Below are 21,162 nucleotides of genomic sequence, written 5' to 3' on the forward strand. Positions count from 1 at the left end.
TTTGCTCTAAATTTATTGTTCTACATGTCTTTGATAAAAAAAAAAAATGTTTGGGTAAAAAAAAAATGGTTTGGGTAAAAGTTATAGCGTTTACAAACTATGGTACAAAAATGTGAATTTCCGCTTTTTGAAGCAGCTCTGACTTTCTGAGCACCTGTCATGTTTCCTGAGGTTCTACAATGCCCAGACAGTACAAACACCCCACAAATGACCCCATTTCGGAAAGTACACACCCTAAGGTATTCGCTGATGGGGATAGTGAGTTCATAGAACTTTTTATTTTTTGTCACAAGTTAGCGGAAAATGATGATTTTTTTTTTTTTTTTTTTTTCTTACAAAGTCTCATATTCCACTAACTTGTGACAAAAAATAAAAACTTCCATGAACTCACTATGCCCATCACGAAATACCTTGGGGTCTCTTCTTTCCAAAATGGGGTCACTTGTGGGGTAGTTATACTGCCCTGGCATTCTAGGGGCCCAAATGTGTGGTAAGGAGTTTGAAATCAAATTCTGTAAAAACTGACCAGTGAAATCCGAAAGGTGCTCTTTGGAATATGGGCCCCTTAGCCCACCTAGGCTGCAAAAAAGTGTCACACATCTGGTATCTCCGTATTCAGTAGAAGTTGGGGAATGTGTTTTGGGGTGTCATTTTACATATACCCATGCTGGGTGAGATAAATATCTTGGTCAAATGCCAACTTTGTATAAAAAAATGGGAAAAGTTGTCTTTTGCCAAGATATTTCTCTCACCCAGCATGGGTATATGTAAAAAGACACCCCAAAACACATTCCCCAACTTCTCCTGAATACGGAGATACCAGATGTGTGACACTTTTTTGCAGCCTAGGTGGGCAAAGGGGCCCATATTCCAAAGAGCACCTTTCGGATTTCACTCGTCATTTTTTACAGAATTTGATTTCAAACTCCTTACCACACATTTGGGCCCCTAGAATGCCAGGGCAGTATAACTACCCCACAAGTGACCCCATTTTGGAAAGAAGAGACCCCAAGGTATTCGCTGATGGGCATAGTGAGTTCATGGAAGTTTTTATTTTTTGTCACAAGTTAGTGGAATATGAGACTTTGTATGAAAAAAAAATATATAAAAAAAATCATCATTTTCCACTAACTTGTGACAAAAAATAAAAAATTCTAGGAACTCGCCATGCCCCTCACGGAATACCTTGGGGTGTCTTCTTTCCAAAATGGGGTCACTTGTGGGGTAGTTATACTGCCCTGGCATTTTCCAGGGGCCCTAATGTGTGGTAAGTAGGTAAATGACCAGTGAAATCCAAAAGGTGCTCTTTGGAATATGGGCCCCTTTGCCCACCTAGGCTGCAAAAAAGTGCCACACATGTGGTATCTCCGTACTCAGGAGAAGTTGGGGAATGTGTTTTGGGGTGTCTTTTTACATATACCCATGCTGGGTGAGAGAAATATCTTGGCAAAAGACAACTTTTCCCATTTTTTTATACAAAGTTGGCATTTGACCAAGATATTTATCTCACCCAGCATGGGTATATGTAAAATGACACCCCAAAACACATTCCCCACCTTCTCCTGAGTACGGAGATACCAGATGTGTGACACTTTTTTGCAGCCTAGGTGGGCAAAGGGGCCCATATTCCAAAGAGCACCTTTCGGATTTCACTGGTCATTTTTTACAGAATTTGATTTCAAACTCCTTACCACACATTTGGGCCCCTAAAATACCAGGGCATTATACCTACCCCACAAGTGACCCCATTTTGGAAAGAATAGACCCCAAGGTATTCGCTGATGGGCATAGTAAGTTCATGGAAGTTTTTATTTTTTGTCACAAGTTAGTGGAATATGAGACTTTGTATGAAAAAAAAAAAAAAAAAAAAAATCATCATTTTCCACTAACTTGTGACAAAAAATAAAAAATTCTAGGAACTCGCCATGCCCCTCACGGAATACCTTGGGGTGTCTTCTTTCCAAAATGGGGTCACTTGTGGGGTAGTTATACTGCCCTGGCATTTTCCAGGGGCCCTAATGTGTGGTAAGTAGGTAAATGACCAGTGAAATCCAAAAGGTGCTCTTTGGAATATGGGCCCCTTTGCCCACCTAGGCTGCAAAAAAGTGCCACACATGTGGTATCTCCGTACTCAGGAGAAGTTGGGGAATGTGTTTTGGGGTGTCTTTTTACATATACCCATGCTGGGTGAGAGAAATATCTTGGCAAAAGACAACTTTTCCCATTTTTTTATACAAAGTTGGCATTTGACCAAGATATTTATCTCACCCAGCATGGGTATATGTAAAATGACACCCCAAAACACATTCCCCACCTTCTCCTGAGTACGGAGATACCAGATGTGTGACACTTTTTTGCAGCCTAGGTGGGCAAAGGGGCCCATATTCCAAAGAGCACCTTTCGGATTTCACTGGTCATTTTTTTACAGAATTTGATTTCAAACTCCTTACCACACATTTGGGCCCCTAAAATACCAGGGCATTATACCTACCCCACAAGTGACCCCATTTTGGAAAGAATAGACCCCAAGGTATTCGCTGATGGGCATAGTAAGTTCATGGAAGTTTTTATTTTTTGTCACAAGTTAGTGGAATATGAGACTTTGTATGAAAAAAAAAAAAAAAAAAAAAAATCATCATTTTCCACTAACTTGTGACAAAAAATAAAAAATTCTAGGAACTCGCCATGCCCCTCACGGAATACCTTGGGGTGTCTTTCCAAAATGGGGTCACTTGTGGGGTAGTTATACTGCCCTGGCATTTTCCAGGGGCCCTAATGTGTGGTAAGTAGGTAAATGACCAGTGAAATCCGAAAGGTGCTCTTTGGAATATGGGCCCCTTTGCCCACCTAGGCTGCAAAAAAGTGTCACACATCTGGTATCTCCGTACTCGGGAGAAGTTGGGGAATGTGTTTTGGGGTGTCTTTTTACATATACCCATGCTGGGTGAGAGAAATATCTTGGCAAAAGACAACTTTTCCCATTTTTTTATACAAAGTTGGCATTTGACCAAGATATTTATCTCACCCAGCATGGGTATATGTAAAAAGACACCCCAAAACACATTCCTCAACTTCTCCTGAGTACGGCGATACCAGATGTGTGACACTTTTTTGCAGCCTAGATGCGCAAAGGGGCCCAAATTCCTTTTAGGAGGGCATTTTTAGACATTTGGATACCAGACTTCTTCTCACGCTTTGGGGCCCCTAGAATGCCAGGGCAGTATAAATACCCCACATGTGACCCCATTTTGGAAAGAAGACACCCCAAGGTATTCAATGAGGGGCATGGCGAGTTCATAGAATTTTTTTTTTTTTGGCACAAGTTAGCGGAAATTTATATTTTTTATTTTTTTCTCACAAAGTCTCCCGTTCCGCTAACTTGGGACAAAAATTTCAATCTTTCATGGACTCAATATGCCCCTCACGGAATACCTGGGGGTGTCTTCTTTCCGAAATGGGGTCACATGTGGGGTATTTATACTGCCCTGGCATTCTAGGGGCCCTAAAGCGTGAGAAGAAGTCTGGAATATAAATGTCTAAAAAATTTTACGCATTTGGATTCCGTGAGGGGTATGGTGAGTTCATGTGAGATTTTATTTTTTGTCACAAGTTAGTGGAATATGAGACTTTGTAAGAAAAAAAAATAATAATTCCGCTAACTTGGGCCAAAAAAATGTCTGAATGGAGCCTTACAGGGGGGTGATCAATGACAGGGGGGTGATCAATGACAGGGGGGTTGATCAATGACAGGGGGTTGATCAATGACAGGGGGGTGATCAATGACAGGGGGGTGATCAATGACAGGGGGGTGATCAATGACAGGGGGGTGATCAATGACAGGGGGGTGATCAATGACAGGGGGGTGATCAATGACAGGGGGGTGATCAATGACAGGGGGGTGATCAATGACAGGGGGGGTGATCAATGACAGGGGGGGTGATCAATGACAGGGGGGGTGATCAATGACAGGGGGGTGATCAATGACAGGGGGGTGATCAATGACAGGGGGGTGATCAATGACAGGGGGGTGATCAATGACAGGGGGGTGATCAATGACAGGGGGGTGATCAATGACAGGGGGGTGATCAATGACAGGGGGGTGATCAATGACAGGGGGGTGATCAATGACAGGGGGGTGATCAATGACAGGGGGGTGATCAATGACAGGGGGGTGATCAATGACAGGGGGGTGATCAATGACAGGGGTGGTGATCAATGACAGGGGTGGTGATCAATGACAGGGGTGGTGATCAATGACAGGGGGGTGATCAGGGAGTCTATATGGGGTGATCACCACAGTCATTGATCATGCCCCTGTAAGGCTTCATTCAGACGTCCGGATGCGTTTTGCGGATCCGATCCATCCATCAGTGGATCCGTAAAAATCATGCGGACGTCTGAATGGAGCTTTACAGGGGGGTGATCAATGACAGGGGGGTAATCAATGACAGGGGGGTGATCAGGGAGTCTATATGGGGTGATCACCACAGTCATTGATCATGCCCCTGTAAGGCTTCATTCAGACGTCCGGATGCGTTTTGCGGATCCGATCCATCTATCAGTGGATCCGTAAAAATCATGCGGACGTCTGAATGGAGCTTTACAGGGGGGTAATCAATGACAGGGGGGTGATCAGGGAGTCTATATGGGGTGATAACCACAGTCATTGATCATGCCCCTGTAAGGCTTCATTCAGACGTCCGGATGCGTTTTGCGGATCCGATCCATCTATCAGTGGATCCGTAAAAATCATGCGGACATCTGAATGGAGCTTTACAGGGGGGTGATCAGGGAGTCTATATGGGGTGATCACCACAGTCATTGATCATGCCCCTGTAAGGCTTCATTCAGACGTCCGGATGCGTTTTGCGGATCCGATCCATCTATCAGTGGATCCGTAAAAATCATGCGGACGTCTGAATGGAGCTTTACAGGGGGGTAATCAATGACAGGGGGGTGATCAATGACAGGGGGGTGATCAGGGAGTCTATATGGGGTGATCACCACAGTCATTGATCATGCCCCTGTAAGGCTTCATTCAGACGTCCGGATGCGTTTTGCGGATCCGATCCATCTATCAGTGGATCCGTAAAAATCATGCGGACATCTGAATGGAGCTTTACAGGGGGTTGATCAATGACAGGGGGGTAATCAATGACAGGGGGGTGATCAGGGAGTCTATATGGGGTGATCAGGGGTGATTAGGGGTGATCAGGGGCTAATAAGGGGTTAATAAGTGACGGGGGGGGTGTAGTGTAGTGTAGTGGTGCTTGGTGGGACTTTACTGAGCTACCTGTGTCCTCTGGTGGTCGATCCAAACAAATGGGACCACCAGAGGACCAGGTAGCAGGTATATTAGACGCTGTTATCAAAACAGCGTCTAATATACCTGTTAGGGGTTAAAAAAAACACATCTCCAGCCTGCCAGCGAACGATCGCCGCTGGCAGGCTGGAGATCAACTCTCTTACCTTCCGTTCCTGTGAGCGCGCGCGCCTGTGTGCGCGCGTTCACAGGAAATCTCGCGTCTCGCGAGAGGACGCGCCGGCGCGTCCAGGAGGAATGAATCAACCACCTCCAGGACGCGTCTGTGCGTACAGCGGTCCGGAGGTGGATATAGATGGTATAGATATATATGTATATAGAGATATCGATCGGTAAATATATATATATATATATATATATGAAAAAGGAAAGTTCAGCAGCTCTCACCTGCCCCTCCTTCAGCTGTGAGCACGGAGGACCCGAGTCAGGTAACGGGTGGTTATATGCAAAAAAAGAGGTTGAAGAAATCCAGCTCCACTTTGATAAAGGAATATAAATGTATTTTTGCTTGCGGTAAAAATTAATTTATATTCCTCTATCAAAGTGGAGCTGGATTGTTTCAACTATATATATATATTTACACTGATCAATATCTCTATATACATATATAGATGAAGTATATAGATACATATGTATATAGAGATATAGACCAGTATATATATTCCCACATACTATATATAGATGATATATATAGATCTCTCTCTAATCTAAGGTATAGCTTAGATATAGCTCTCTATTAGAGATGAGCGAACTTCTGTTTTAAGTTCGGCGTCTAAAGTTCGGCTTCCGGTTAGCGGAGAATCCCGATATGGATTCCGAATTCCGTTGTGGTCCGTGGTAGCGGAATCAATAATGACCATTATTGATTCCGCTACCACGGACCACAACGGAATTCGGAATCCATATTGGGATCCTCCGCTAACCGGAAGCCGAACTTTAGACGCCGAACTTAAAACAGAAGTTCGCTCATCTCTACTCTATCTAATATATAAGTATATCATTAGCTATACTTTGTTTTGTTCCTGGGGGTGGCTTTTGGTTCTGATGGCCAGTGGAATAGGGCAAAGCTAATTTGATAAGGCTGCCGGCACTGGTAAGGATCGCGCAGGAGGCGGCTGGCAGCCAGACGCAGGGGATCGGGCACACCAGTGGATCACAGGGAGTGAGCGGGCACACCAGTTCAGTGAATCTTTTCACAAGGCTGCCAGCACTGGTAAGGATCGCCCATGTGCGATCCCTCAGAGGAGCCGCGGCAGCCAGGCGCAGAGAGGGGGCGGCCACACAAGGCTCTGACGTTTCGTGTACAGAGCCGGGCCACTCCCTAAGGCGAAGCCTGTACACGAAACGTCACCACCGGAGCCTGGTGGATGACATGACCCGCATCAGCACAGAAGAAACAAGACATTATAGATAAAGAGAGTGATTTACAAAGGTAATAGTAGATATGTTATACATCTTATTATAATACTGACTGGCCTATATTTATATAACTCGGACAAACCCTTTAAATACCAAAAAAAAAAAAAAGTAGAGGCAGAACTCCAATTTGATGCAAACAATCTGAGGTTATACATATACTTGCTGCAGGGCTGTGTGATAAGTTGTGTTATACATAGATGATGCAGGGCTGTGTGATGATGTATATGATAAGCTGGGTAATACATAGAGCTGCTGCAGTTGCAGTATACATATAGATGATAGGCTGTGGAATGATGTGTATAATAAGTTGTGACATAAAAATGCTGCAGGGCTGTGTGACATCATGATGTAAGCTGTATGATGTGTGTGCTGCAGGGCTATATGACACATACTGTATCCTGTTACTAGGTGTATAGATGTCTACAGCACGATGGCTCAGTGGTTAGCACTGGTATCCTGCAGCGCTAGGTTCGAATCTGACCAAGGACAACATCTGCATGGAGTTTATATGTTCTTCCCATGTTCACGTGGGTTTCCTCCGGTTTCCTCCCACACTCCACGACATACTGATAAGGACCTTAGATTGTCAGCCCCATTGGGGACAACTTGATGCTAATGTCTGTAAAGCGCTGCGGAATATAGTAGCGCTATACAAGTGCATAAATAAAGAAATAAAATGTATTACAGATGCTGAAGGGCGATATATAATGATATACATTGTGTGATACATGATTGTTAAATGGCTGTGTAATATACAGCATGCTAGAAGTTGAGGGATTTACAGTATAAAGCTGTGGTATTAACCTTAGTTGTGGGAAAGTGTAAAGATTATACGCTGTATATCGCACAGCCTCTCTCTATACGCTGTATATCGCACAGCCTCTCTCTATACGCTGTATATCGCACAGCCTCTCTCTATACGCTGTATATCGCACAGCCTCTCTCTATACGCTGTATATCGCACAGCCTCTCTCTATACGCTGTATATCGCACAGCCTCTCTCTATACGCTGTATATCGCACAGCCTCTCTCTATACGCTGTATATCGCACAGCCTATCGCTGTGCGATATACAGCGTATAGAGAGAGGCTGTGCGATATACAGCGTATAGAGAGAGGCTGTGCGATATACAGCGTATAGAGAGAGGCTGTGCGATATACAGCGTATAGAGAGAGGCTGTGCGATATACAGCGTATAGAGAGAGGCTGTGCGATATACAGCGTATAGAGAGAGGCTGTGCGATATACAGCGTATAGAGAGAGGCTGTGCGATATACAGCGTATAGAGAGAGGCTGTGCGATATACAGCGTATAGAGAGAGGCTGTGCGATATACAGCGTATAGAGAGAGGCTGTGTGATATACAGTATGATAAACACAGTGGGAAAGTATACAGTACAATGCTCTAAGCCAGCAGTCCCCAACCGCGGCGATCAGGGCAGTCTTTAACGCGGTACTAATGAAGCGCTCATTAGTACAGGAGGACCAGGAAGCGGTGAAGGATCTGTACTCACCACTTCCTGGTCCTCGGCTACCGGCTGTGCAGGGCTGCGCACAGTGTGAGGCCGCGATACAGCAGGATGAAGAGGATCACGATGGTGATCAGGAGAGGTAAGTGGTTTTTGGGGGACTGACATAAGGGCTGATGGCTGACATGGGGGGCTGATGGATGGCTAAAGGTTGGGGGGGGGGTTAATCTGAGGTCTGATTAACATTGGGGGTCTGATTGCTGGTCTGACCTGAGGTGTAATGAAAAATATTTTTTCTTATTGTTCTACTCTAAAACCTAGGTGCGTCTTATAGGGCGAAAAACACGGTACAGTGCAGCAGAGACCCTAGTCAGTTTATATAGTCGTTATTTTAATATGCACCTTGTGTTTTGTTATGTGTGTGAATCAGTCAGTGCTGAATAGCACCCCCTAAGGCCCCCCCCCCCCGGTCCCTAGGAAAATTGTCTTGCATGAAACTGGTCCTTGGTGCAAAAAACATTGGGGACCACTGCTCTAAGCGATGTCAGAAAGGTTTAAAAGTTGTGCGATATCAATTTTGTGCTTAGTTACGCTGTGCGCGACGCACAGCATAATGGCGTCAGCTGTGTGATTTACAGTATAAAGATACAAGTTGTGATATACAGTATACCAATATAAATTGTGTGATAGATGTGTGATGTGATATACAGTATAAGGATACACGTGTGATATACAGTATAAGGATACACGTGTGATGATACACAGTACAGTGATAGATACGTGTGATGATACACAGTAGTGATAGATACGTGTGATGATACACAGTACAGTGATAGATACGTGTGATGATACACAGTACAGTGATAGATACGTGTGATGATACACAGTACAGTGGTAGATACGTGTGATGATACACAGTACAGTGATAGATACGTGTGATGATACACAGTACAGTGATAGATATGTGTGATGATACACAGTACAGTGATAGATACGTGTGATGATACACAGTACAGTGGTAGATACGTGTGATGATACAAGTTAGCTGAGGAGGATGGCAGCCGGGCAGATGTTTGGCAGCAGTAGTAACACATAGCAGCGGGCCTCACCTTCTGGTCCACGATGGAGCAGGCCATCTCCCTCACGGCCCCCAGGCTCAGCTCACCCGGCTCCGGTAGCAGGACGTGTTCCCGGCTCAGGCCGATCTGGATCTGTAGGGAGAGGCCGGGGCCCGCGGGGCTGGGCGGCCGGATCACCGGGGGGGCGCTCATAGACAGCTGGGCCCGCCAGCGGGAGACACCAGAGGGGACACGGGTCACACCACGCAGCCGCACCCCGAAACACGGGACGTGACTAGACGGCAGGCATGCGGCCAGACACAAGTTACACACACACAACTTCCAGCCGCATAGCCGCACTCCCGGCACACGGGGCTCGCACTCCCGGCTCCCGCACCGCCCCCGGGACTGACAAGCGCCGCTCACACCCCGCCACAGCCGCCTCTTCCTCTCCAGCAAAACTTTACCCAACAACAAGTCCGAGCGGCGCCCACACACACACTACACTCCGCGAGCACACGCGCGCCCCCTGCCGGTCAGCCGCCGTTCTAGTAGGCCGACTCCCCCTGCCGGTCACTCCGCCTCACTGCAACGTGAACGCCCGGGAACTTCCAGGCAGCTGACAGGGAGTAGGAAATGACCGAGGAGCTGCTGCTTTACAGGACCAGGACTTGTGTAGCGACTCTGCTTCCAAATATCTCACATTGACCGCTGTAATGCTGCAATATTTCTGCGACATATCCTTCACGTTGTGGGCTGGGCTCATGTCCCCCCTCCAGAAGAAGTTCTTAAAGGGATTGTTCAGGATTAGAAAAACATGGCTGCTTTCTTCCAGAAACAGCACCACACTAGAGATGAGCGAACTTGTGTTTCAAATTCGGCATACAAGGTTGAGTGATGGAAGAATTTACCTTGTGGTCCGTGGTAGCGGAATCCATAACAGAATTCTTAGATAACCCGAACCGTGTACGCCGAGCTTGAAACACACGTTCACTCAACACCACACCTGTCCGTGGGTTGTGGGCCATAGTAAAAGGGTTTCTGTCACCAGAAATACCTACTGGCTGACAGTGGCCATGTGCTGATGTCAGCTGAACCGAACTGGCCAATTCCTACTTTTATCCATGCCCCCGTTACTCCAGAAATGTAACTTTTATAATATGCAAATTAGCCTGGGGGGGGGGGGGGGCATCCTCAAACTCCTGCTGTTGTAAAACTACAACTCCCAGCATGCCCGAACAGCCTACAGGTATCAGCCTACAGCAGGGCATTGTGGGAGGTGTAGTTTTACAACAGCTGGAGGGCCGCAGGTTGAGGATGCCTGGCCTAGAGGCTCCGTTCTCCCACCTCTGTCCCCTTCTTCCAAGTCTTGATTGACAGAGCCAGGCAGCGTTCGTATCCTCCTGCCGGCCCTGAGCGCATGTTAAATCTTGCGCCGTTCAGTATTCAGCGCAGGCGCAGTAAGGAAGTCGGCAGCCAGCGAGCGTCCTTCCTTCACTATGCCTGTGCCGAATACTGAACGGCACGAGATTTACCATGCTCTCAGGGCCGGCAGGAGGATGTGAACATTGTTCGGCCCTGTCAATCAAGATTTGGAGGGAGGGGACAGAGGTGGGAGAACGGAGCCTCTAGGAGCAGGAACAACGCCCCCCCCCCCCCCCGCTCCTAGAGGCGAATTAGCATATTATAAAAGTTATATTTCTGGAGTAACGGGGGCATAGATAAAAGTAGGAATAGGCTAGTTAGGTTCAGCTGACATTAGCACATCGCTAATGTCAGCTAGTTTCATAGGGTTAATTCTGGTGACAGAAACCTTCAAAGCTCAGCTCCATTGAAGTATATGGGGCAGTGCTGTGAGGTGACCCACTGGTTCACTACTAAAGGGTTAATACCATGATTCACTGCTTAAGTTGTCAAATTGTTCAGTGTTCAAGTTGTTAGAAAGTTTACTGAAAGGGTTAACTATGCACTAAGTGATTTATGTAAGGCTCAGTTCACACTTCAGTTATTTGGTCAGTTATTGTTAACCAAAACCAGTAGTGAAGCCTACTGAGAGATAAGGTGTAATGGAAAGATCTGCACCTGTCTTGTACTTTTGACTCGCAACTGGTTTTTGCTCACAATAGCTGATGGAAATAACTGATGTGTGAACTGGGCTTTACTTTGCTCTGCACTGTGTATTCCAAAAGGCTGATTATAGGTAGGAAATAGTTAACTAGCAGTTTTTGGTAATACATTGCTCAAAAAAATAAAGGGAACACTTAAACAACACAATGTAGCTCCAAGTCAATCACACTTCTGTGAAATCAAACTGTCCACTTAGGAAGCAACACTGAGTGACAATCAATTTCACATGCTGTTGTGCAAATGGTATAGACAACAGGTGGAAATTATAGGCAATTAGCAAGACACCCCCAATAAAGGAGTGGTTCTGCAGGTGGTAACCACAGACCACTTCTCAGTTCCTATGCTTCCTGGCTGATGTTTTGGTCACTTTTGAATGCTGGCGGTGCTTTCACTTTAGTGGTAGCATGAGACTGAGTCTACAACCCACACAAGTGGCTCAGGTAGTGCAGCTTATCCAGGATGGCACATCAATGCGAGCTGTGGCAAGAAGGTTTGCTGTGTCTGTCAGCGTAGTGTCCAGAGCATGGAGGCGCTACCAGAAGACAGGCCAGTACATCAGGAGACGTGGAGGAGGCCGTAGGAGGGCAACAACCCAGCAGCAGGACCGCTACATCCGCCTTTGTGCAAGGAGGAACAGGAGGAGCACTGCCAGAGCCCTGCAAAATGACCTCCAGCAGGCCACAAATGTGCATGTGTCTGCTCAAACGGTCAGAAACAGACTCCATGAGGGCCCGACGTCCACAGATGGGGATTGTGCTTATAGCCCAACACCGTGCAGGACGTTTGGCATTTGCCAGAGAACACCAAGATTGGCAAATTCGCCACTGGCGCCCTGTGCTCTTCACAGATGAAAGCAGGTTCACACTGAGCACATGTGACAGACGTGACAGAGTCTGGAGACGCCGTGGAGAACGTTCTGCTGCCTGCAACATACTCCAACATGACCGGTTTGGCATTGGGTCAGTAATGGTGTGGGGTGGCATTTCTTTGGAGGGCCGCACAGCCCTCCATGTGCTCGCCAGAGGTAGCCTGACTGCCATTCGGTACCGAGATGAGATCCTCAGACCCCTTGTGAGACCATATGCTGGTGCGGTTGGCCCTGGGTTCTTCCTCATGCAAGACAATGCTAGACCTCATGTGGCTGGAGTGTGTCAGCAGTTCCTGCAAGACGAAGGCATTGATGCTATGGACTGGCCCGCCCGTTCCCCAGACCTGAATCCAATTGAGCACATCTGGGACATCATGTCTCGCTCTATCCACCAACGTCACGTTGCACCACATACTGTCCAGAAGTTGGCAGATGCTTTAGTCCAGGTCTGGGAGGAGATCCCTCAGGAGACCGTCCGCCACCTCATCAGGAGCATGCACAGGCGTTGTAGGGAGGTCATACAGGCACGTGGAGGCCACACACACTACTGAGCCTCATTTTGACTTGTTTTAAGGACATTATATCAAAGTTGGATCAGCCTGTAGTGTGTTTTTCCACTTAAATTTTGAGTGTGACTCCAAATCCAGACCTCCATGGGTTAAAAAATTTGATTTCCATTTTTTTATTTTTGTGTGATTTTGTTGTCAGCACATTCAACTATGTAAAGAACAAAGTATTTCAGAAGAATATTTAATTCATTCAGATCTAGGATGTGTTATTTTTGTGTTCCCTTTATTTTTTTGAGCCGTGTAGTTGCCAGGTTAGAGAGTCTTGTGGTAAGCAGGCAGAGCGAGATATGGTGTGTGCTGCAGCCAAGGAAAAGTCCGGGACGACGATCTAGCAGATTGTCAGGAAGGAAACGTACATGCAGTGATCTCCTCCAGAGTATGGGGAGGAGTGATCGCTAATGCCATCACTGTTCCCTATACTGTCTCGTTGTTTCCCAGCAGCAGATCGAGTTTACACAGCACTCTGCCACTGGGAAACAAAAGTACTGCACAAACTATCCAAGTAATCGGCGGGGCATTTACACCGCCAGATCATCACTAACGATCTGTTCAATTGTCGGCCAATGTAAAGGGCCCTTAAGGACTTGTTCACATCTCCATTAAGGAGATCCAGCTGCCTGACACCGTGCAAATGCCATCCGGACAAAAAAACGCAGCAAAACAGTTTTTATCCAGCCAAAATGTATTTACAGTCACTGGGGATCCGGTGGTGAAGCATCACAGGACCCTGTGAGATCCGGCAGGCTGCCTGGTGCCAGAACAGCCTGCCGGATCTCCATAACAGAGATGGGAATGTAGCCTAAGGCAAGAAAGAACCCTTCTCCAGGAAGACACCATTCCTGTGAGTGACAGCTGCCAGATATGCAGCTTGGCTGGGAACCAACCTCTGAGGAGCAAAGCACTGAAGCACTGAATTTTTCTGAAAAGTTGAGGACTGTTTAACCTCTTCAGGACACATGACGTACCGGTACGTCATGTATAGTTCCGATCACCGCCGCCCAGCGGGCGGTGATCGGAACCCGGTGCCTGCTCAAATCATTGAGCAGGCACCTTAGCTAAATGCGCCGAGGGGTCCTGTGACCCCCCCATGTCGGCGATCGCAGCAAACTGCAGGTCAATTCAGACCTGCGGTTTGCTGCGTTTCCAGGTTATTCGGGTCTCTGGGGACCCGATAACCCGGAACAGGATGGTGATCGGTGGTGTGATATTACACCACCAATCACGATCCTGCAATCCTGAGAGGTGATGGTGACATCACCTCTCAGGATCGCCTCTGATTGGTAGGTGGGCGGGCGGTTCAAATCTTAGCAGCGCTCCTCTCCTCCTCCTTTTGTGTCCGGGAGCCGAGGAGAGAGGAACGCTGCCTGCACGTGTCGGATCTCAGCCAACATCAGCCCATCTGTGCCCCAGCACCCGATCTGTGCCCCAGCATCCCCCATCTGTTCAGGTACTTAGGGAAAGGTTGGGTAAGGCAGGGATAATAAAGGGAAATTTAGTGGAAGTAAAAAAAAAAAAAAGAAGTTTCTGATTGCATCACAGCTGTGTGACCCTAGACACCCCCAGGGGTGCAGCAGCTTGCTCCCCTGGCCCCCCCCCCCCTCACCTTTTATTTGTGCGCAAGCAGTTCAAGCAGTTTTTTTTTTTTTTTTGTGCGTACGCTGACTGTGGCCAATACTCTTAGCGTCCGGCCACTGTTAGCGCATCGCACACCCCTCCGCTGATCAACTTCGGACGGTTGATCAGCGGTTTTAAATTTATTTTACATTTTTTATTTTTTTTTTCCCCCTTTTTTTAGTTAGTCTTTTTTTTTTTCTGTTAGTTTTAGGGATAAGTACGCGAACACCCGTGCCCACACACACACTGAATAAAGATTTACACGCTTGCACACACACACACGCAGACACACACTCCCCTATGGCTCGCCGGATGTTCTCGGCCGAGGAGGCATACGCCCAGCTTGCGTCCGAGTGAGGATGAGGATGACCCCACTTTCCTGTTGTCATCCGCGTCCTCCTCCTCATCATCTAGCGATGATGATGCGCCCCCAAGGCGGCAGAGACGCCGCCAGGCGGAGCAAGGGGACCGCCATGCTAGGGACCCTGTGGCCCACCCTAGTACGAGCAGCTCTGGGGCTTGTACTAGTTTTCCAGCTCACCAGTTAAATCCACCGGAGCCCCCTGCCGGTGAACTTGTCTGGTGTACCCCAGAGCGATTTGAGCCCTGTGATTCCTGATATTGTAGGCCAACCAGGAATCCAGATTCCCACAGTGGGCTTCACTGAATATGACTTTTTTAGTCATTTTTTCAGTGACCAACTAGTAAATCTAATGGTGGAGCAGACGAACCTGTACGCCCAAGAGTTCGTTGCTCAACACCCGGGCTCCTTTTTGACTAGGCCCGGTGGCTGGACGCCGGTCAGTGCAGCCGAGATGAGGACATTTTGGGCCTCGTGCTGCATATGGGCCTAGTCAAGAAACCTAGTGTCAGGCATTACTGGAGTAGGGACCTCCTCTACCAGACCCCACTTTACAGTATGGTCATGACACGCTCCCGGTTTGAGGCCATCCGGAAATGCCTGCATTATTCCGATAATGCAGCATGTCAACCCCCGAGGTGATCCTGCCTATGACCGCCTGTACAAAATCAGGCCGGTCATCGATCACTTTGGGGTCAAATTTGTGCAGGCCTATGTACCTGGAAGGGAGGTCGCAGTTGATGAGTCTTTCATTGCTTTCAAGGGGAGACTCATTTTACGCCAGTATGTTCCCTCTAAGTGGGCGAGTTATGGCGTGAAGCTGTACAAACTTTTTGAGAGTGTCATGGTCTTACCTTCTTGCTGTTCTCCTTCGTTTGACGTGTGCTGGCGGCCATCTTGGTTTCTGGGTTTCTTGTAGCCTTCCACCCTGCGGCTCCTCCTTCCCACTGGGAGGAGCTGGATGCCTAGCTCATATATATAGGAGGTCTGTGGCTTCAGTTCCTTGCTTGGTCCTCCTGTGTTCACATGCTTCTAAGACTGCTGCTGCTTCTGGTTCCTGATCCTGGCTTCGTCTGACTACCCTGCTGGTTCCTGATCCTGGCTTCGTCTGACTACCCTGCTGGTTCCTGATCCTGGCTTCGTCTGACTACCCTTCTGGTTCCTGACCCCTGGCCTCTCAAAGACTCTGCTTCGGTTTCACCATCCGTTTGGACTTTTGCTTTACAGCTTTATTTTCAATAAAGCCTTCTTATTTTCCTTATCTCTTGTTGTACGTCTGGTTCATGGTTCCGTGACATTAGGACCAAGCCATGAATTCTGACGGTACAGGGCCATCCTCGCTACCCATGCTGGTTGCCAGACTTGATCAGCAGGATCACCTGTTGGGTCGGTTCGCTGTGGCGTTGCTAACCCTGCTTGAACGCACGGCTCATTTCACTCCCGTTGCCGATGGGTCGGTTGTCGCTCCTACTGCCGCTCCGGTTGTTGCGCCAGAGTCTACCCCGACACCTGTTGTTGCGCCTGCGGTGTTTCGGGGTATGACCGGTTCTGCCCCTCTTCCACAGCGCTTTGGGGGAGAGCCAACTCAGTGCCGAGGTTTCCTTAACCAGGTGGGCATTTATTTAGAGTTGCTGCCACATGCCTTTCCTACTGAGAGATCAAAGGTGGGCTTCTTGATCTCGCTGCTCTCGGACAAGGCCTTGGCCTGGGCCAGCCCTTTATGGGAGAACAACAATCCGGTGGTTGCCGAGTTTTCCGGTTTTGTTGCTTCTCTTCGGAAGGTATTCGATGTGCCGGCTCGTGCTGCCTCTGCTGCGAAGCTCCTTATGTCCATCAGACAGGGTTCACGATCCGTAGCTGAATACGCCATTGAGTTTCGTACCCTGGCAGCAGAGGTGGGCTGGAATAATGAGGCTCTGGTCGCTGCTTTCTCTCATGGTCTCTTGGATGCCTTGAAGGATGAGGTTGCAGCTAAGGACCTACCAGTGGAGCTCGAGTCTCTTATTTCTTTCCTGATTTTGATTGACACCAGACTCAGGGAGAGACCTTCCTTTAAGGAGAGCCTGCGGAGGTCTTCTAACAGATTGGCGCCTACGTTTGCTGTCCCACCCGTGCCTCCCTCTCCTCCCACGTCTCCTGGGGATGACTTGTCTGGGGGTGAACCCATGCAGCTGGGGTTTGCTCGCCTGTCCGAGGGGGAGAGGGTACTCCGGAGACGCGAGGGCCGATGCATGTACTGTGGTCTCGGTGGGCATTTTCGGTTGGCATGTCCGAACCGTCCGGGAAAACGCTCGCACCTGAGATCCTGTCGGGGGCAGATCTTGGGTGGAGTCTCCTCGTCCCCGGTTTCCCGTGTTGACAAACCACTGATCACTGTTGTCCTCTCCTGGGTCGGGGGCTCGGTGACGACCCAGGCATTGGTGGACTCTGGTGCTGGTGGTTTGTTCATTGATAGTGTGTTCGCTGCCGCCAATTCCATTCCTCTGCAGGCTCGAGGTTCCCCACTGGCTCTTGAGGCGATAGACGGCAGACCCCTTCTGCCGCCACACGTGACTCATGAGACCCTTCCAGTGGGGATAGCCATTGGTGCCGTTCACAGAGAGTCGGTCTGCCTCCAGGTTATTTCGTCTCCACACTACTCGGTGGTCTTGGGGTACCCCTGGCTCCAGAAGCATAATCCGACTTTCGATTGGAGATCGGCCGAGATCCTCTCGTGGTCACCGCAGTGTGGGGCTAGTTGCATCCATGGGTCTGTCAAGTTGCTGTGTACTTCCTCGGACTCTCTGTTGCCTCCTGAATACGAGGAGTACCGGGATGTATTCGATAAGGTGCGCGCGGTTGTCCTACCTCCGCACCGCCCATACGATTGTGCCATAGAGTTACAACCTGGTGCCGTTCCTCCTCGTGGCAAAGTCTATCCACTGTCGGTAGCGGAGAATGAGGCCATGGAGGAGTACGTGAGGGAGGCGCTTTCACGCGGACACATTCGCAAAGCCTCGTCCCCGGCAGGGGCTGGATTTTTCTTTGTGAAAAAGAAGGGCGGTGAGTTGAGGCCTTGCATCGATTACAGGGGTCTCAATCGCATCACGATCAAGAACGCTTACCCGATACCCTTGATTTCCGAGCTGTTCGATCGCCTTAAAGGGGCCACGGTCTTTACCAAACTCGACCTGAGGGCGGCATATAACCTGGTAAGGATCAAGGCGGGCGATGAGTGGAAGACCGCGTTTAACACCAGGACCGGTCATTATGAATCCTTGGTTATGCCCTTTGGGTTGTGCAATGCGCCCGCAGTCTTTCAGGAATTCATCAACGATGTTTTCCGTGACCTGTTGCAGCAGTGTGTGGTGGTCTATTTGGATGACATCTTGGTATATTCTGAATCCATGGAGGCCCACATTCTGGATGTCAGACGAGTGTTGCAACGGTTACGAGAGAACAAGCTGTTCGGTAAGCTTGAGAAATGCGAATTTCACCGATCCCAGGTAACCTTCTTAGGTTACATCATTTCCGCTGAGGGGTTCTCCATGGATCCTGAGAAGGTTTCGGCTGTCTTACAGTGGCCCCAGCCCAGTGGTCTTCGTTCCCTGCAGCGCTTTTTGGGCTTCGCCAATTATTATCGGAAGTTCATCAGGGACTTTTCCATGCTGGCCAAGCCTCTCACGGATCTGACCAGGAAGGGCAGTAATTCCCAGGTCTGGCCGCTCGAGGCCATCCGAGCTTTTGAGGCCCTAAAGTCCGCTTTTGTGTCGGCTCCGATTCTGTCGCATCCCAACCCTGGGTTGCCCTTTGTCCTCGAGGTGGACGCGTCTGAGACGGGAGTAGGCGCCCTTCTGTCTCAGCGTAGAACACCAGAGGGTCCTCTGCTTCCTTGTGGGTTTTACTCCCGGAAACTGTCTTCCGCGGAGTGCAACTATCAGATTGGTGACAGGGAGTTATTGGCCATCGTGCAGGCCCTTAAAGAATGGAGGCACTTGCTCGAGGGTTCGGTGGTTCCGGTTCTCATCCTGACGGACCATAAGAATCTGACCTACCTTTCTGAGGCCAAGAGATTGACACCACGTCAGGCCAGATGGGCTCTGTTCTTGTCACGTTTTAATTACGTGGTCTCCTACCTACCCGGTTCCAAGAACATCAGGGCGGATGCCCTATCACGGCAGTACTCCGAGCTGTCCAGGGAGGAGTCGATTCCGACTTCGGTCATACCTCCGAATCAGATCCTGGCCGCCATTCGCACCAGCCTGACCTCTCCCCTGGGTGAGCAGATTTTGGCGGCTCAATCTGGTGCTCCCTCTGGGAGACCCAACGGCAGATGTTTTGTGCCTGAGGAGTTGCGCACTCGGTTGTTGCGAACCTACCATAACTCCAAGACCGCGGGGCATCCTGGAAAGAATCAGCTGTCCTGGGCTGTTTCACGTCTGTTCTGGTGGCCTTCCCTACGTTCCGACATCGCCGCATATGTAGCGGCATGCTCCGTTTGTGCCCAGAGTAAGTCCCCTCGGCACCTTCCGTTGGGCCTTCTGCAACCCATAGCCACCGGGGAGCGCCCACGGTCACACCTGGGGATGGATTTCATTGTGGACCTCCCTGCATCCCGAGGCCATACGGTCATTCTCATGATTGTGGATCGGTTTTCAAAATGTGCCACTGTGTTCCTCTCAAGAAGTTACCCTCTGCGCAAGAGTTGGCCACGATTTTTGCCAGGGAGGTCTTCCGGTTGCACGGTTTGCCCAAGGAGATTGTGTCGGATCGGGGGAGTCAGTTTGTGTCCAGGTTCTGGCGCGCCTTTTGCTCCCAGTTGGGGATTCATCTCTCCTTCTCCTCGGCCTACCACCCTCAGTCCAATGGGGCCGCAGAACGATCCAATCAGGCCTTGGAGCAATTCCTTCGTTGCTATGTCTCCGATCACCAAGACAATTGGGTTGACCTCCTGCCTTGGGCTGAGTTTGCCAGGAACACGGCGGTGAACTCTTCCTCTGGGACGTCTCCCTTCATGGCCAATTATGGGTTCCAACCTGCCGTGTTACCGGAGGTATTCTCTCCCCAGGATATTCCGGCTGTGGAGGATCAGCTTTCCGTCCTACGTGCTTCTTGGGTACAGATCCAGAAGTCCCTTGAGGCCTCTGCGCAGCGCCAGAGACTCCAGGCTGATCGCAGACGAGCGCCTGCTCCTTCCTACCAGGTCGGAGACCGTGTATGGTTGTCCACCCGCAACCTCAACCTTCGAGTGCCCACTCCCAAGCTGGCGCCTCGCTTTGTTGGTCCCTTCCGAGTGCTTCGCAGGGTAAACCCGGTAGCCTATGCCCTTGCGCTTCCTCCTGGCATGCGGATCTCTAACGTGTTTTATGTCTCCCTGTTGAAGCCACTGGTGTGTAATCGTTTCACTTCCTCGGTTCCTCGGCCTCGTCCGGTCCGAGTGGACAATCGTGAGGAGTATGAGGTGAGCAATATCCTGGACTCACGCCTGGTCCGCGGTCGGGTGCAGTTTTTGGTCCATTGGCGTGGTTATGGTCCAGAGGAGCGTTCCTGGGTTCCCTCCGCAGATGTCCATGCTCCTGCCTTGCTCCGAGCCTTCCACGCACGCTTCCCTCAGAAACCGTTTTTTGCTCCGCGGAGGAGGGGCCCTTGAGGGGGAGGTACTGTCATGGTCTTACCTTCTTGCTGTTCTCCTTCGTTTGACATGTGCTGGCGGCCATCTTGGTTTCTGGGTTTCTTGTAGCCTTCCACCCTGCGGCTCCTCCTTCCCACTGGGAGGAGCTGGATGCCTAGCTCATATATATAGGAGGTCTGTGGCTTCAGTTCCTTGCTTGGTCCTCCTGTGTTCACATGCTTCTAAGACTGCTGCTGCTTCTGGTTCCTGATCCTGGCTTCGTCTGACTACCCTGCTGGTTCCTGATCCTGGCTTCGTCTGACTACCCTGCTGGTTCCTGATCCTGGCTTCGTCTGACTACCCTTCTGGTTCCTGACCCCTGGCCTCTCAAAGACTCTGCTTCGGTTTCACCATCCGTTTGGACTTTTGCTTTACAGCTTTATTTTCAATAAAGCCTTCTTATTTTCCTTATCTCTTGTTGTACGTCTGGTTCATGGTTCCGTGACAGAGAGTACCTCAGGGTACACTTACAAGTTTCGTGTGTACGAGGGGCGAGATTCCCGTATTCAACCCCCAGAATGTCCCCCCACTCTGGGTGTTAGCGGGAAACTTGTGTGGGACCTTATGCACCCACTGCTAGATAAGGGTTACCAACTTTTATACTACACTGCTCAAAAAAATAAAGGGAACACTTAAACAACACAATGTAACTCCAAGTCAATCACACTTCTGTGAAATCAAACTGTCCACTTAGGAAGCAACACTG

General features: G+C 49.2%; 1 protein-coding gene across 1 annotated transcript in view; it reads right to left on the reverse strand.

The window, feature by feature from the left end:
- Window positions 1-9,480, reverse strand: part of PRKD1 (protein kinase D1) — a 137,653-nt gene extending 128,173 nt beyond the window's left edge. Inside the window, exon 1 of the mRNA XM_040411654.1 lies at window positions 9,319-9,480. Coding sequence (XP_040267588.1) covers window positions 9,319-9,480 — 162 coding nt within the window. The remainder of the gene's footprint in view (window positions 1-9,318) is intronic.
- Window positions 9,481-21,162: the final 11,682 nt, after the last annotated feature.

The sequence above is a fragment of the Bufo bufo genome, chromosome 11 (genome assembly GCF_905171765.1).
Source record: "Bufo bufo chromosome 11, aBufBuf1.1, whole genome shotgun sequence".
Classification (NCBI taxonomy): Eukaryota; Metazoa; Chordata; class Amphibia; order Anura; family Bufonidae; genus Bufo; species Bufo bufo.